The 18,814-nt window shown below is 39.4% G+C and overlaps 1 protein-coding gene and 1 pseudogene across 2 annotated transcripts in view; one reads left to right on the forward strand and one right to left on the reverse strand.

Annotated features, from left to right (window-relative positions):
• Positions 1-389: 389 nt before the first annotated feature.
• MRPS31 (mitochondrial ribosomal protein S31) overlaps positions 390-18,814 on the reverse strand; it is a 39,893-nt gene continuing 21,468 nt past the window's right edge. For both annotated transcript variants that reach the window (XM_017973058.4, XM_002748994.7), the window contains 2 exons: positions 16,436-16,579; positions 390-692 (listed from right to left, as the gene is read on the reverse strand). In XM_017973058.4, the coding sequence (XP_017828547.3) occupies positions 463-692; positions 16,436-16,579 (374 nt within the window). In that variant the 3' untranslated portion in view covers positions 390-462. The remainder of the gene's footprint in view (positions 693-16,435; positions 16,580-18,814) is intronic.
• On the forward strand, positions 8,606-9,696 carry LOC103793524 (heterogeneous nuclear ribonucleoprotein D-like pseudogene; annotated as a pseudogene).

Genomic DNA, 18,814 nt, shown 5'->3' on the forward strand with positions numbered 1-18,814 from the left:
TATCTGCAAGGTTTTTTTTGGTAGTGTTTCCCAGGAACAGGACTGATTGTACACAAATTATGTAACTACATACATAAATATATAATACATACACATAATTATGTATATATTCATAAATATACTTGTTTAATATGAATATGAAAAATGTTATATAATTACATATCATAGAGACTATATATTATATTATAGAGAATATATATATTCTCCAAAATATATATATACTCTATAATATATATTCTATATATATTCTCTATAATATGTAATTATATGTAATAATTACATGTGAATACTGATTTTCCCCATGCAAGAATATTTTTCAGTTGCCGTATTTTTTAAAACAATGTAACACTTATACCAGCCAAATCAAATGTAATAATCAACACAACATATACAAACTAGTAAAATTATTTTATTTAGTTGTAATATCCATCTCTAATTGTTTGAAATAAAATTTCCATGGTCTTAATTGAATTGTACGTTAGTTTCTTTTAGAATGTCCTGTTTTTCATTAAAGTAATTTCTAAACCACTCTATGTGCTCAACCTTCTGTTTAACACTAAGATACGGGTTTTTGGAAAGGCCACAAGTCACCAGCTCCATGAAGTGGCGAATTGGTCCTTGTTTTGGAAAGCCCTCCAGGTGTTTCTCCAGAAATATATGCTCATGAAATTCTGAACCATCATCATCAAAACCTAGGAAATGAGAAAAAATACATTAAATTATAATTTTAAATACAAAAATCTACATCATAAAAATAATATTAACAAAGTAACATATTACATTTTAAGGCATGTGCTTTAGAGTTAAACCTAGGGTTTTTTTTTTCTTTTTTCTTTTGAGATGGAGTCTTGCTCTGTCACCCAGGTTGGAACGCAATGGCATGATCTCAGCTCACTGCAACCTCTGCCTCTCAGGTTCATGCGATTCTCCTGCCTCAGCTTCCTGAGTAGCTGGGACTACAGGCATGTGCCACCATGCTTGGCTAATTTTTGTATTTTTAGTAGAGGCCAGGCTGGTCTTGAACTCTTGACTTCTGCCTGTCCCAGCCTTCCAAAGTTCTGGGATTACAGGCGTGAGCCACCTCACCTAGCCCAGAGTTAGACCTAGGTTTGCCCACCAATTTTTTCAGGAGGCTGAGGCAGAAGAACTGCCTAGACCTGGGAGGTGGAGATTGCAGGGAGCCAAGATTGCACCATTGCATTCCAGCCTAAGTGACAAGAGTGAAAAATTTCATTTAAAATGCCTAGCATGCTATAAGTGTTAAAAATGTGGCAGCAAGGCCAGGCACAGTGGCTTAGCCTCTTGAGTAGCTGGGATTACAGATGCTCACCATCACACCCAGATAATTTTTGTATTTTAGCAGAGATGTGGTTTCACCATGTTGGTCAGGCTGGTCTTGAACTCCTGACCTCAGGTGATCCACCTGCCTCGGCCTCCCAAAGTGCTGGGATTACAGACATGAGCCACCATGCCTGGCCACTAATGAATATTTTCATAAATAATGGCAACCATCAAGAACATTCTACAAATTATATATTTAAATATATAAGTAAAACAAGATGGAATTGCAAAAAATGTTCAGACAGCTCACAAAAAGCCAAGAGGCCAGGTGCTGTGGCCCACACCTATAATCCCAGCACTTTGGGAGGCTGAGGCAGGAGGACTGCTTAAGCCCAGGAGTTCAAGACTAGACTGGGCAACATGGTGAAATCCTGTCTCTACAAAAAATACAAAAAAAATTTATCCAGGTGTGGTAGCAAGTGCCTATAGTCTCAGCTACTTCAAAGGCTGAAGTGGGAGGATCACCTGAGCCTGGGAGGTGGAGGCTGTAGTGAGCTGTGATCACACCACTGCCTTCCAGCCTGGGCAACAGAGTGAGACCCTGTCTCAAAAAAAAAAACCAAAAACCAAAAAACAAGCCAAGAAAAGACAAAGAAACAAGAAATAAAGAAAACAAACAGAAAATAATACTTTAAATGTAAATAATCTAAGTATACCAATCAAAAGACAGAGTTTGGCAGAGTGGATATAAAAACATGAACCAACTATATGCTGTTCATAAGGAATTCACCTTAAATACAACATAGGTAGACTGAAAGTAAAAAGGATGGTTAATGTTATCTTGGCAACGTTAATTTTGTTCAAAAGTATGATAGGCCATATAAATATAAGATAAAGTAGATCAACAGTCTTTTTAACTTAGAATGCTCCAGGAGGGCAGAATGAATAGATCCTTCCTGAATGAATCAATGAATGACTGACAGCCAAGTGGTACTGGCACATATAATGCCAAGGGAAAAAAGAGAGCAATAAAGAGGGTATCCTATATACAAAAATAGACAGATTAAACAGAGAAAGGCAACAGAGCTATGTACAAATTAAATCTCTATTCGCTAAAGATATTCTAAACATTGTAAATTATCTTATCAAAAAGGCTTGAGCCCAAGAGTTTGAGACTAGCTTGGGCAGCCTGACGAAACCCCATCTCTACCGAAAATACAAAAAAGTTAACCGGGCATGGTGGCATGCACCTGTCACCCCAGCTACCATACTTAAGGGGCTGAGGTGGGAGGATCATGTAAGCCTGCAGGTCAAGGCTGCGGTGAGCTATGACTGCACCACTGCACTCCAGCCTGGGCGACAGAGTGAGACTCTCTCAGAAACAGAAAACAACACACACACACACACACACACACACACACACACGATAAGCAGCAAGGACTCAAATTGTGGCAAACTGAATCCATGCTTAACTCTGCTCCCTTGTGACACCTACCAAATGGCCATAAAAACAAGAAAAGCTACAAAAGCACAAAGATGAAAAGAAAAAGAATAACAGACAAGAGATGGCAGTAAAACTGTGGAAGATGGAATGTGCACATGTGAGTAGTAATTGACTTAGCAGAGAAGATACTAAAACTATCTGTAAAAGGAGAAGACAAGAAGCAAAACGTCTTCAAAAATAGAGGATTCGGGTACCACTGAAGTTATGAGTGGGGATAAGAAACAAAAAACAGGAGGAATTAATTGAAAACAGGTTTAGGGAACAGTTAGTTCTTCCACGTCCCATCCCCCACATGCACCTCCAGATGCCTATCCTCCTCCATTCCTGAAGAAGATGGGCAGTTTACTTTTTGGAGAAATTAAAATGGAAAGAGGAAGTATGTTGTTGGATTGATGAGAAAAATTAAGTGAAAGTCTGTATGCTGAATGGTGAGACAGTCACCTCGCTCCCAATCCTTTCCCCCCACCCAGTTCTCAGCATGCACTCAAGGCCTATAGCCTGAAGTCAGGTGGCTGGAATATTTCTCACTGGAGAAACTCAGTGGGAAGAATTATACATATGGAGTTACAGAAGTCCCCAAATGAAGAGGTTCCTTCCCAATTCCTCTCAAATGAAGCCACCAGTTAACTAGTCCCATCCATTCACACACATCTAACAAACAGCTTTTCCTGACTTTCAAATATAAAAAACATTCAAAGAACAGTAGACATTTTAAGAAAGTGTCTAACATAAGTGACAGACACCTTGGCAGGAACTGATACCTACCTCTCAAAATCCATTCTGGCTTTTTATCTTGGTAAAAAAAATTAAAAATCTTTGCATGAGCAGGGGATGGTGGCTCATGTCTGTAATCTCAGCCCTTTGGGAGGCTGAGGCAGGAGGATAGTTTGAAGCCAGGAGTTTAAGACCAGCCTGGGCAACAAAGTGAGACCCCATCTCTATAGAACATTTAAAAATTAGCCAGGTGTAGTGGCATGCACTTGTAGTCCTAGTATGTGAAAGGTTGGGGGCAGGAGGATCAATCATTTGAACCCAGGAGTTTGAGGCTGCAGTAAACTGTGACTGCACCACTGCACTCCAGCCTGGGTGACCGAGTGACACCATACCTCTTTTTTTTGAGTGACACCAGACTTCTTTTTTTTCTTTTCTTTTTTCTCTTTTTTAATCTTTTAAAAATTTTGCTTCATCAGTTGCTTAAAAGAGACCATATCTCTTAAAAGAGAGAAAAAAAACCTGGACATAGCTGTTCAGCAACATTACATTTCTTAGCCACTTTTAGGCTAGGCATGGGCATATGTTTAAATTATCACCAGCAGAAGCTAAACAAAGGTGATGTGTGACATTTATAGCCCAGAGCCTTTCAGAGAGTGAAACTGGGCTAGGCACAGTGGCTCACACCTGTAATCCCAACACTTTGAGGAAAAAAAAGTCTAATACTAAAAAGAACAACAACAAAGTATTTAGTTAGGTGTTTTTTTTTTTTTTTGAGAGGGAGTTTCACTCTTGCTACCCAGGCTGGAATACAATGGTACAATCCCGGCTCACTGCAACCTCCGCCTCCTGGGTTGAAGTGATTCTCCTGCCTCAGCCTCCTGAGTAGCTGGAATTACAGGCGATTGACATTATGCCTGGCTAATTTTTGTATTTTTAGTAGAGACAGAGTTTTGCCATGTTGGCCAGGCTGGTCTTGAACTCCTGACCTCAGGGTGATCTGCCCTCCTCAGCCTCCCAAAATGCTGCAATTAGAGGCTTGAGCCACCGCACCCAGCCCAATGAAGCATTTGGAAGTTAAAAACAGGGCATCAGAAACAAAAATCCAATGGAGAGGTTATAAGATAATAGTTATGAAATGTCCCCAGAGCACAGAACAAAAGGAGAAAAAGAAAAAGACTGGGAGGCTGAAATTATCAAATAATTGAAGAAAATTTACCCAGAATTGAAAAATGGATTAAAATGACCCAATAATGCCTAGAACGAGGACTGTAAATAAGTAAAACCCCTTACCAAGGATAACCCTCTTGAAGGTTACAAATATTATGAAGAGAAGATGCTAAACGTCACCAATAAATAAATAAATAAATAAAAGAGATAACATACAATGAGTCTAGAATGAGAATGGAAAACTGGCAAAAGCATTCTCAACAATGTAAGACAGTAAAGTGGCTGGGCACGTGGCTCACATGGCATTCTGGGAGGCTGAGACGGGTGGACTGCTTGAGTCCAGGAGTTCAAGACCAGCCTGGGCAACTAGCAAAACCCCGTCTCTAATAAAAACATAAAAAACTAGACAGGCATGGTGGCAAGTGTCTGTATGGGAGGCCAAGGTGGAAGAATCATCTGAGTCTGGGAGGTCGAGGCTGCAGTGAGCCAAGAACGAGCCACTGCACTCCATCCTGAACAACCAGAGTGAGACAGTCTCAAAAAAAAAAAAGGCCAGGTGTGGTGGCTCATGTCTGTAATCCCAGCTAATTGGGAGGTTGAGGCAGGAGAACTGCCTGAACCCAAGAGGTGGAGGTTGCAGTGAGCTGAGATCACGCCACTGTACTCTAGCCTGGGTGACAGAGCAAGAAAGACAATGGAGCAAAGGCTTACTGTGAAATAAAACTATTTCCAATCTTGAATTTTATCCTCAAGCAAACCATTAAATAAGTACCAAGACAGAGGAAAGACGTTTTTATACATCAAGGGTCTCAAAGCATGTGCTCCAATAAAATGAGATATAAAAGAAAACATGTGGTCCAAAAAGAAAGGGTATCCAACATAGAAGAGACAGAAGTCCCAGGAGGAGGACAAAATGACAGGAAGACAGTTGTGCCAGAAGACCTCGGTACAGATGACAGCTACAGAGAGCTCCAAGCACCTATGGACAGAAAACGAAATAAACAGGCAATCCAATATTTGTGTGTGTGTGAATTTGAGAGGCTGAATGAAATGTAGAAAAACCTCACTAGAGATTCAAGGAAAAACAAAGCAAATAGGAAGAAAAATAAAGCAACTGTTAACTTCGGGAACAGGGGAACAGGAAAGAGAATATACTTGGCCAGGCCTGGTGGCTCACGCCTGTAATTCTAGCACTTTGGGAGGCCAAGGAGGGTAGATCACAAGGTCAGGAGTTCAAGACCAGCCTGGCCAAGATGGTGAAAACCCATTTCTACGAAAAATACAGAAATTATCCAAGCGTGGTGGTGGGCACCTGTAATCCCAGCTACTCGGGAGGCTGAGGCAGGAGAATTGCTTGAACCTGGGAAGTGGAGGTTGTGGTGAGCCAAGATTGCACCATTGCACTCTAGCCTGGGCAAGAAGAGCAAACTCCATCTCAAAAAAATAAAAAGAAAAGAAAATATACTCATAGTACATTTTTTGTCTTACCATTAAACAATTTTTCAGGCTGGGCACAGTGACTCACACCTGTAATCCCAGCACTTTGGGAGGCCAAGGCAGGAGGATCACTTGAGCCCAGGAGTTTGAGGAGTAGTGAGACCCTGTCTCTACAAAAAAAAAAAAAAAAAAAAGCCAGGCATGATGGTGTGTCTGTGATCCTCCTTACTAGAAAGGCTGAGATGGGAGGATCACTTGAGCCCAGGAATTCAAGGCTGCAGTGAGCCAGGATCCTGCCACTGCAGTCCAGTCTAAGTGACAGAGTGAGTCCCTGTCTCAAAAACCCCCAAAAAACGAAACAAAAAAAATCCCACACAACTGTCCATAGTCATATTAATGTAAACAATGAATACGGGTCTAATAAAAAATTGTAATATATCTATAATGGAAGGATGAGGAGAAGATATATACACTAGATGACCTCTGAAATAGATAGAAGTAAGCATATAATTTAGAAATATAAAAAACAAAATACAGCTAAAAGATTAAATGACGTTGGCTCTGAGAACAGGCCTAACAGGTGATAAAAAGAACTGCTTTCTAAGCCTTGTGCTTTATATTATCACCTTTTACATTAAACCAAATGTTTACTATGTTTTGTTTTGTTTTGTTTTGTTTGAGACAGAGTTTCGCTCTTGTTACCCAGGCTGGAGTGCAATGGCGCGATCTCGGCTCACCGCAACCTCCGCCTCCTAGGTTCAAGCAATTCTCCTGCCTCAGCCTCCTGAGTAGCTGGGACTACAGTCATGAGCCACCATGCTCAGCTAACTTTTGTATTTTTAGTAGAGACGGGGTTTCACCATGTTGACCAGGATGGTCTCGATCTCTTGACCTCGTGATCCACCCGCCTCGGCCTCCCAAAGTGCTGGGATTACAGGCTTGAGCGACCACGTCCGGCCTAAAGTCAAATTATTTTAAAAGAAAGCAAAGAGACAGACTAGGAAACATATTTCCAACACATGTAAGAGTTGAAGAATTAAAGTCTGTAATATATTGAGTTCCTATAAACACTATTAACAAAGAGCCCAACAGAAACAAAGGACGTAAAAATTTAAGTCACACAGGAAGTAAAAATAGCCAATAAATATATAAAAAGACATATAATCTGGATATCAATGGGGAAATGCAAATTCAAATTTCAGGAAAAAAGAAGAGAACTGAAGGGTAAGTATAATATTCTTTACACTATTTGACTTTTTTGCAAGTGAACTTTCATTATTACTTACGTAATGTAAAATATTTTTAATAAACCAAAAAAGCACAATACAGTAAAGAAGACATAAGAGAGGCCGGGCGTGGTGGCTCAAGCCTGTAATCCCAGCACTTTGGGAGGCCGAGGCGGGTGGATCACGAGGTCAAGAGATTGAGACCATCCTGGTCAACATGGTGAAACCCCGTCTCTACTAAAAATACAAAAAATTAGCTGGGCACGGTGGTGCGTGCCTGTAATCCCAGCTACTCAGGAGGCTGAGGCAGGAGAATTGCCTGAACCCAGGAGGCGGAGGTTGCGGTGAGCCGAGATCGCACCACTGAACTCCAGCCTGGGTAACAAGAGCGAAACTCCGTCTCAAAAAAAAGACATAAGAGATAGTGAAACATTAAACATAAGAAGGAAATCCTATATGATGCACAATCAAATAAGGTGACAGGTTAATTGTGTCTAATTCTGCCTTAAATATTGAATACACTTTTAAAATATGGTATAATAAACAAAGAGTGAATTCCAGTTAACAGCAATGAGCAGTGATGTTTGAGAAGGGCATAGTCGGGCACTGAACCAAATTCAGTCATTTTCACTTTGAGTTATTGTTTCCACTTCTATGTAGTATCAAAACTATTATTTCTTTTCCTGTCAGTACTTTAAGGCTCTTGTTCACAGGCCATAATGTCATCTAAAACAACAAATAAATCCTGCTACTTTTTTTTGTTTTTGAGGATGGAGTGCAGTGGGATGATCTTGGCTCACTGCAACCTCCACCTCCTGGGTTCAAGCAATTCTCTCCCTCAGCCTCCCAAGTAGCTGGAATTACAGGTGCCTGACATCATACCTGTCTAATTTTTTTGAATTTTTAGTAGAGATGGGGTTTCACCATCCTGGCCAGGCTGGTCTTGAACTCATGATCTTGTGATCCACCCACCTTGTCCTCCCAAAGTGCTGGGATTACAGGCATAAGCCCCTGCACCTGGTCCCGATACCTTTCAGTTAGCACATACCTAATAATCTTCATACTTCCCCTAATTTTCTCCACATTATACTTGCCCAAATAACACAGCCTTTCTTTAGGGTTTTATGGCAATTTGAACTTTTCTCACTGTTCTTTTTGGCTCATATTACAGCACATATTTCAGATACAATAGAGGACACATAAGAAGTGAAAAAGTTGATACAGCACGGCCGCCATTGCTGCCTCGACCTGGACTGCGCGCCAGCACCCGTCAGCCAACAGCTCTGCCACTATGGAGGACAAGAATGAGTTCAGCAACATTGGGGAATTCGCAGAGATCCAAGATCGATGTGAGCAAGAATCAGCAGGATGGTGGTAAAATGTTTATTGGAGGCTTGAGCTGGGATACAAGCAAAAAAGATCTGACTGAGTATTTGTCTCGATTTGGGGAAGTTGTAGACTGCACAATTAAAACTGATCCAGTCACCGGGAGATGAAGAGGATTTGGATTTGTGGTTTTCAAAGACGCTGCTAGTGTTTATAAGTTTTGGAACTGAAAGAACACAAATTGGATGGCAAATTGATGGATCCCAAAAGGGTCAAAGCTTTAAAACGGAAAGAACGCTAAAAAAATTTTGTGGGTGGACTGAGCCCGGATACTTCTGAAGAACAAATTAAAGAATATTTTGGAGCCTTTGGAGAGATTGAAAACCTTGAACTTCCCATGGATACAAAACAAATGAAAAAGGATTTTGTTTTATCACACATACCACATACCAATGAAGAGCCAGTAAAATCTGTTAGAAAGCAGATCCCATCAGATTGGTTCTGGGAAGTGTGAAATCAAAGCTGCACAACCCAAAGAGGACACAGGCAGCAACAGCAACAACAAAAAGGTGGAAGAGGTGCCGCAGCCCGTGGACGAGGTGGTGTGAGGGGTCTGGCCGAGGTCAGGGCCAAAACCGGAACCAAGGATTTCATAACTATTATGATCAAAGACATGGAAATCATCATCGTGCCTATGGTGGTGATCCAAACTATAGTGGCTGCGGCGGATATGACTATAGTGGGTGTAACCGTGGCAACTATGGATATGGACAGGGAAACGCAGACTACAGTGGCCAACAGAGCACTTATGGCAAGGCATCTCTAGGGGGTGGCAATTGGCAAAGGAGAACACTGGAGAAAACAGAAGGGGTGTTAAAGTCACCCATCCTGCAGGAAGATGTTGAAGATTGGTCTTCTGTTGGTCTAAGATGATTATTTTGTAAGACGTTCTAGTGTACAAGACACGATTGTGTCCAACTGTATATAGTAGCCAATTAGTTTTCTTTGTTTTTACTTTGTCCTTTGCTATCTGTGTTATGACTCAATGTGGATCTGTTTATATACATTTTATTTGTACGAATTCATGTTAAACTTCAAATAAATGCTTATGTGAAAAAAAAAGTGAAAAAGTTTAAACCAACTAAAGAACAGAAACAAAAGTGTGATCGACATCCATCCTGACCTTCTTTGCCCACTGAAGCCTCTAAATTGAGAGTTACTGTAGAAAAGCATATAAAACACAGCCTTAGACTAGCCATATGCAGCAGACTAAAACTGGACCCCCACCTTTGACCATATACAAAAATCAGCTCAAGATGGATTAAAGGCTTAAATGTGAAACCTAAAACTATAAACTCTAGAAGGTGATCTATGAAATACCATTCTAGACAACATCCCAGGCAAGGACTTCATGACAAAGTCAAAAAGCAACTGTAGGCCAGGCACAGTGACTCAATTCTAGTGCTGTAATCCCAGCACTTTGGGAGGCCGAGGCAGGCAAATCACCTGAGGTCAGGAGTTCAAGATTAACCTGTGAACATGGCAAAGCCCTGTCTCTACTAAAAATACAAAAAAATTAGCTGGGCATGGTGGCAGGCACCTATAATCCCAGCTACTTGGGAGGCTGAGGCAGGAGAATCACTTGAACCTGGGAAGCAGACATTATAGTGAATCCAGATTGTGCCACTATACTCCAGCCTGGGCAACAAGAGCGAAAACTCTGTCTCAAAAAAAAAAAAAAGCAGTTGTAACAAAAACAAAAACTGACAAGTGGGACCCAATCAAACTAAAGAGCTTCTGCACAGCAAAAAAAATTTCAATAAGCAACCTACAGAATCAGAGAAAATATCTGCAACCTATACATCTGACAAAGGTCTAATATTCAGACTCTACAAGGAACTCTAACAATTAAAGAAGCAAAAAAAAAAAAAAAAAAATCAACCCTATTAAAAACTAGGCAAAGGACATGAACAGACACTTCTCAAAAGAAGACATCCACATGGGCAGCAAACATGAAAATGTTCAAGATCATGAATCATCCAGGAAATGCAAATCGAAACCACAACAAGATACCACCTCACACCAGTCTGAATGGCCATTATTAAAAAGTCAAAAACAACAGATACCGATGAGGTTGCAGAGGAAAGGGAATGCTTATACACTGCTGGTGAGAATGCAAATTAGTTCAGCCACTGTGGAAAGCGGTATGGAGATTTCTCAAAGAACTTAAAACAGAACTACCATTCGACACAGTAATCCCATTATTCTATCATAAAGATACATGCATACGTATGTTCACTGCAGCACTATTCACAATAGTTAAGACATGGAATCAACTTAGGTACCCATGAATGGTGAACTGGATAAAGAAAATGGGGTAAATATACACCATGGAATACTATGCAGCTGTAAAAGTGATATCATGGCTTTTGCTGCAACATGGATGGAGATGGAGGCTATTATCCTAAGTGAATTAATGCAGAAACAGAAAACCAAATACTACACATCCTCACTTGTAAGCGGGAGCTAAACAGTGAGTACATACAGACACAAAAAAGGGAACAGATACTGGGGCTCATTTGAGGGTGGACGGTAGGAGGAGACTAAAGATTGAGAAACTACCTATCAGGTATTATGCTGATTACCTGGGTGACAAAATTATCTGTACATCAAACCCCCACGACACTCAATTTACCCATGTAACAAACTTGCACACGTACCCCTGAACCTAAAATAAAAGTTGGAAATAAAAAAAAGAGAAGAAAACACAAATTCGAGACGCAAATGAGAGTTTTAAAAAGGAGACATACATTTAAAAGTGAACATTTAGCTATTTGAAAAAAATAATATACAATTCCCTAACAACATACGATGTTTTCATATGCTATCCTTATATGTTCTTTGGTAACGTATCTAATCAGATATTTTACCATTTTATTTTTATTTATTACTTATTTATTTATTTTTTGAGAGGGATTCTCGCTCTGTTACCCAGGCTGGAGTGCAGTGGCGCAATCTCGGCTCACTGAAACCTCCGCCTCCTGGGTTCAAGTGATTCTCCTGCCTCAGCCTCCTGAGTAGCTGGGATTACAGGCGTGTGACACTACGCTCAGATAATTTTTGTGTTTTAGTAGAGATGGGGTTTCACCGTGTTGGCCAGGCTGGTCTCAAACTCCTGACCTCAGGTGATCTGCTCACCTCAGCCTCCCAAAGTGCTGGGATTACAAGCATAAGCCACTGTGCCCCGCCCATTTTATTTTTATTTTTATTCTTATTTAGTTATTTATTTATTTTTGAGACACAGTCTTGCTCTGTTACCCAGGCTAGAGTGCAGTGGCAAGATCTCGGCTCACTGCAACCTCCCCATCCTGAGTTCAAAAGATTCTCGTGACTTAGCCTCCTGAGTAGCTGGAATTACAGGTGCGCACCACCATGCCTGGCTAATTTTTGTATTTTTAGTGGAGATGGGGTTTCACCGTGGTGGCCAGGCTGGTCTCAAACTCCTAACCTCAAGTGATCCACCCGCCTCGGCCTCCCAAGGTGCTGGGATTATAGGCATGAGCCACTGCGCCCAGTCATATTTTGCCATTTTATAACTGGGTTTTTCATTTCTCATTGTTGAGTTTTAAGATTATTATTATTATTATTATTATTATTATTTTGAGATGGAGTTTCACTCTTATTGCCCAGGCTGGAGTGCAATGGCGCAATCTTGGCCCACTGCAACCTCTACCTGCTGGGTTCAAGTGATTCTCCTGCCTCAGTCTCTCAAGTAGCTGGGATTACAGGTGCCCACCACCATGTCTGGCTAATTTTTTGTATTTTTAGTAGAGATGGGGGTTTCACCGTGTTGGCCAGATTGGTCTTGAACTCCTGACCTCTGGTGATCTGCCTGCTTCAGCTTCCCAAAGTGCTGGGAATACAGGCTTGAGCCACCTCGTCTGGACAGCAGTGCATATTCACAAAACAATTTTTAATACATATTTTGTAGAACTGTCCTTTATCACAGATACATGTTTTGCAAATATCTTCTCCTACTCTGTGGCTTTTTATTTTTTGACAGTGTCTTTCACAGTGCAGACATCTTATTTTTAATATAGTTCAACTTACTACTTTCTTCTTTCACGGATCATGCTTTTACGTTGTATTAAAGAAGCCAACACTCTCCCCCCACAAACCCCCTCCCCCATAAAAACCAGCCTTAGAAACACTCTATTATTGGGTAGCCATAAATATGATTAAATTTAGTTAAAATCAAAGTAGAAGCTACAATAAAAACAATGTCATTAACAATCCTAACATATAAAACTAGTACCAAATCTAAGTGAGAACAATTCCACCTAATGTACCTAATAGCGCTTGTAAATCTCCATGCAGGCAAAGCACAAGGGAAGAGACTAACAAGTTCTTTTTGTTTGTTTGAGATGGAGTTTCACTCTTGTTGCCCAGGCTGAAGTGCAATTGTGCGATCTTGGCTTACCACAACCTCCGCCTCCCAGGTTCAAGTGATCCTCCTGCCTCAGCCTCCCGAATAGCTAGGATTACAGGCATATGCCACCACACCCAGCTAATTTTTATATTTTTAGTAGAGATGGGGTTTCTCCATGTTGGTCAGGCTGGTCTCGATCTCCTGAACTCAGGTGATCTGCCTGCCTCAGCCTCCCAAAGTGCTGGGATTACAGGCATGAGCCACCTCACCCAGCTGGGACTAACAAGTTCTTAAAACAGAAACAGAAAAAAAGCTATTCTAAACCAGAAAAATAATTTCTACACATTAAGTGGCAAAACAACAAACCTTAATTTTTTTATATAATGGAAAAACACAATACTTTGAACTAAACTGTAAACACATGACATGTCATTTTGTCATTTTCAATATTATATTCCAATACTGACCCCGTGAGCTGCTAAAAACAGAGCATCTTTCCCCAAAAGCATCCAAGTACATCTTCATAAAGCTAATTATTAGCAGGGAAAGAAAGGTATTTCATTAATCCCAACATTAAAGTGTAAGAAATGTAAAAGAGAGTTATTGAATTGTTGAGGCTCCAGGTTACAATACCAGTTTCTCAAAGTGCAAGCTTCTAAGTGTGTACCCAGGGCAGTGATCAAAGTGAGTTTCCACAGTCTTTTCCTGTTTTTACTCCAGGTAACAATTGCCTTACGGAAATGAGTTTCCCCACCACCAACTTTTCCAACCCTGAAATATCAATAATATGCACAGTGTCATATGGATGGTTGTCACATTTATCTCCCCAACCAGGCCAAAAAAACATATTTATCTCCTTTTTTAGAAATTAAATTTTCGTAGAAACCAGGTCAAATTTAAGATAAATTCCACTGGAGTTTGATCACTCAAAATTTTGATGCACTTAAGTAAAGTTTCACTGCTGATGACAATATACCATGAGGTGGCACTTTCCTAGCACCTGGTGGATCACTAGGTTAAGAGATTGAGACCATCCTGGCCAACACGGTGAAACCCCATCTCTACTAAAAATACTAAAGTAGCCCAATGTGGTGGCCTGTGCCTGTAGTCCCAGCTACTCCAAAGGCTGAGGCAGGAGACTCGCACGAACCTGGGAGGTGGAGCGAGCCAAGATCTCACCACTGCACACCAGCAGCCTGGGCAACACAGTAAGACCTCATCTCAAAAAAAAAAAAAAAAAAAAAAAGAAAAAGAAAATGTTATGGTATACAAATAAATAGTTACAGAAGCAAACCCCCTCTCAATGTTGTTGCTGTAGAAACGGGGATGATGATGGTGACGATGCTTTACTTATATAACCTGACTTACTCCTCACACCAATCTCGTATAATGAGTCCTAGTATTATTCCCATCATTTTAGAGATGAAGGAAGTGAGGTTGGAGAGATCAAGTCTGTAACTCACTCAGGATCTTGAACTTCTAAACACTATGCTTCACTGACTCTCCTGAATAAAATCACTCACTCCTTCCTTCCTTCCTTTTCTTTCCTTTCTTCTTTTTCCTTCTTTCTTTCTGTCCTTCTTTCTTTTCTTCCTTTCTTCTTTCTTTCATTCATTCATTCAAGACAGAGTTTCACTCTGTCACCCAGGCTGGAGTCCAGTGGTGAGACCTTAGCTCACTGCAACCTCTACCTCCCAGGTTCAAGTGATTTTCCTGCCTTAGTCTCCCAAGTAGTTAGGATTACAAGCATGAGCCACCATGCCCGGTCTAACACTGGGATTTTAAATCAGGTTTTTAACCATGAGGACTTGGAACACCCACGTTTCTTCAAATAATGAAATCCAAATATGTTGTCAGAGGAAACCAAATCTTTCCTTAATATCAGATATTATTTTACAGAAGAGGAAACTGAGGCCCAGGAGCTTAAATAATTTCCTCAAAGGCAAATAATGGCTAATAATGGACAGAGCTGGTACTCAGATTTGCACAACTAAAAAGGCATTGGTCTTTTTACCTTACCCTGTTAACTTCCAGAACATAGAAACCATACTTTAAGCAATACACAGGTTAGGTAATACATGAAACACAGTATGCTATATTATTGCAGGTACAATATAAATATACAGGCTGGGCGTGTTGGCTCACACCTGTAATTCCAGCACTCTGGGAGGTCAAAGCAGGTGGATTACTTAAGGTCAGGAGTTTGAGACCAGGCTGGCCAACACTGCAAAACTCCATCTCTACTAAAAATACAAAAGTTAGCTGGGTGTGGTGGTGCACACCCGTAATCCCACCTATTCGGGAGGCTGAGGCATGAAAATTGCTTGAACACGGGAGGCGGAGGTTGCAGTGTGCTGAGATCTTGCCACTGCACTCCAGCCCAGGCGACAGAGAGAGACTCTGTCTCAAAAATCAAAAACAAAAACAATATGAATATACAAAATATTAAGAATTTGCTGAAAGAATCTGTAAGTCTCTAATGTTTTCCTATAAAAAGTAACACTTTATATTAATTACATTATTTACATATAAGACTAAATATTTCTGATATTTAAGCTTCCATTCTACCTATTAATCCAACAAAGAAAAGATTAACAAAAATTAAGATGTTACAATGATACCACATTATGAAGGTTAAAATATAGACTACATTTTCAAAGACTTACTTAGGCTTTTCCAACTTCTAGCTAATCTTCTCATAAATTAATTCAAAATACATCTATACATTCAATTAAAATTTTTAACTGACGACAACATGGGTATCATACAAAATAAATAGCATAGTAATACTGTCTTCCTTTTGATTTAGGAAGAGGTAACATCTCCAAAAAATATCCAGTATTAAGTAGATCATATTCTGTTGCCAGTTCAAAGCATCTGTATTTTGCAGGCAAAGATTTTCATAGCGTACTAATGTTTTTGCTTTGAGTGGCTTATACAAATTCCTTGGACCTCATTTATGCAATGGTTTTATGACTGAAGGACTTTAAGAGTTGTAATGTTCTCCAAAATTCAAGTATAATCTCAGACCCCTTATTCAATACTTAGAAGATTCACCAAGTAATATCCTGCTTAGCAATTAGCAAACGAATATCACCTGCAGTTCTCAGTCTTTTATGTCATAGAAATTCTGATGCATTTTACTTCTTTATTTTCCTTATCGAATATCTAAAAATAAGTGAAATTCTAACATCTTTTTTAAAAAATCTTGTCAGATTCCTTTTAGGACACCATAAAGATATCTAACAAAGTGTTTTGAAATTTACCTGAGTATCTACACTCTAAAAGTGAATACCTGGCAGAAATAATCTCAATCAATAAATTTTATAACCTCGTGAAATTAACACTTACCTGCCTCATTGTTAATTGGGAACTCCCACAGTTTCCCCTCTTTTGTCCACTGGATCAGCTCTTCAAATCCATTCTGAAGGGGTTGTTCATTTACTGTGGCTAACTTCTTAGCAAATTCCACATCCCAAAGTGAAGGTGATGTGTCTGCATAATAAAGACATTTTAATTAAGAATAAGTCAATGTAAATATATTTTTTTAAAAAGTTATAACCAATCCTGAATTGATTATATATTTTTCAGACTTTGACACTCACAATTAAATAGTATATAATAAAAAGTTACTGAGAGATAACTGCAAAAATTACATTAAAAATGATAACTACAATAATGGCAAGCTCAACTTTTGTTTTACAATGCCAGGTACTCACTGCCCCCTCTACTGGAAAGAAAAAAATAAATTTGTATTTTGTTTAAGAGTATTTTTATGAATGTGAATGTTTTTTGCACAACATGTGACTCTGATTTTTAAAGTCTAGCCTGTTTATCTTATAGTCTATCAAAATTAGTCAATAATGTTACTACTGTTAACAACCAAAGAAATTAACGGAAAAAAGATAAAACTGCTAATGAATACTGAGCACTTCCTGTATGCTTAAATGCTTTTTATGCATTAGTGTATGTAATCCTCACAATCAACCCTGTGAGTAAGGTATTATCATATTGGCTAATTACCACCATCATGTTACATGTTTCAATAACTTATTTACTTTTTTTTTTTTTTTTGAGACGGAGTTTCGCTCTTGTTACCCAGGCTGGAGCGCAATGGCGCGATCTCGGCTCACCGCAACCTCCGCCTCCTGGGTTCAGGCAATTCTCCTGCCTCAGCCTCCTGAGTAGCTGGGATTACAGGCGCGCACCACCATGCCCAGCCAATTTTTTGTATTTTTAGTAGAGACGGGGTTTCACCTTGTTGACCAGGATGGTCTCGATCTCTTGACCTCGTGATCCACCCGCCTCGGCCTCCCAAAGTGCTGGGATTACAGGCGTGATAACTTATTTACTTTTGAAACTTCAGATCATCTTTTGAGAATGAGCCATATTCCCACCAGTTACTGCTGCTGGGAACGTAAAACGGTACAACCACCTTGGAAAACAGTTTGACGGCTCCTTAAAAATATATCTATTATTCAACATAGCCAATTCATTCCTGGATATTTACCCAAGAGATAATACATATCTACAGAAAGACTTGTACACAAAAGTTAATGGCAGCTTTCTTTATAACAGCCAAATGTGGGTTATAATTTGGGAAACAACCCAAATGTCCACTAACAGGTGAAAAGGTACAAAAATGTGATGCCTCCGTACAATTGTATACTATTTGGTAATAAAAATGCATTATTAGTATTGTAACAGCATAGATGAATCTCAAATCATTATGCTGAGTGAAAGAAGCCAGATACAAATGAGGACATACTGTGTGATTCCAATTATGTACAATTCTAAAATATGCAAACTAATCTATTGTAACAGAAAGCAGATCAATGGTTGCCTACGAACTGTGTGTGTGTGTGTGTGTGTGTATGTGTGTGTACTGCAAAAGGACACAAGGAAACTTTGGAGGGTCATGAAAATGTTCAGAATTATAACTGGCAGTTTCATGGGTGTATATATTTGTCATAACTAGTCAAGCTATATACTTTAAATATGTGCAGTTTGTTGCACACAAATTATACCTTAATAAAATTGTAAAAAGAAAATGAATATCAATGTCTATCCCTTGGCTACCTTTTTCTCTATATTCTTATTCTTTAGTTATTTTTACCAACATTTTTGATCTTTCTTTTTTTCTGTGTGATCTCACTTTTTAAAATAAATGAGAATCACATAGTTTGGTAATCTACTTTTTCCACTGAATGACTCCATCAGTATTCCATTTTATCTCTTTTAAATATTATAGTGACAAATATCCTTGTAGTTACACTTTTGTGCATATCTGTAATATTTCCTTAGAACAAATTGCTAGGAACACAATTTCTGGGTTAGAGGCATAGACTGCATATGATCTATCCTCCAGCTTACCTCTTTACCCACTTTTGCCAAGCCCACTAAAGCATATCAACAAATAGCTCATTTACTCTTCTACCTGGGTAAGCCTTATTTTATCTATTTTGCTTTTTCTGAATCTGTCTCTATGAGCCTTTATGTGCGGAAATGTGTCTAACCACAAACTGACTGCTATATATTAAGTGTTCTGACACAGATGATCTGATACTGAACAATAATCAGTTGTTAGGCTTAGCTAGCCACATTTACAGAGCAATCAAGCCAGTAAAATAACTTGTCTTGGTTATCTTTCACATGGTGGTGACTGAACAACCTATATCTTTTCCATCATCATTAGGATCATCACTATATTTTTATACTTGCTAATGGTTG

The sequence above is a fragment of the Callithrix jacchus genome, chromosome 5 (genome assembly GCF_049354715.1).
Source record: "Callithrix jacchus isolate 240 chromosome 5, calJac240_pri, whole genome shotgun sequence".
Taxonomy (NCBI): Eukaryota; Metazoa; Chordata; class Mammalia; order Primates; family Cebidae; genus Callithrix; species Callithrix jacchus.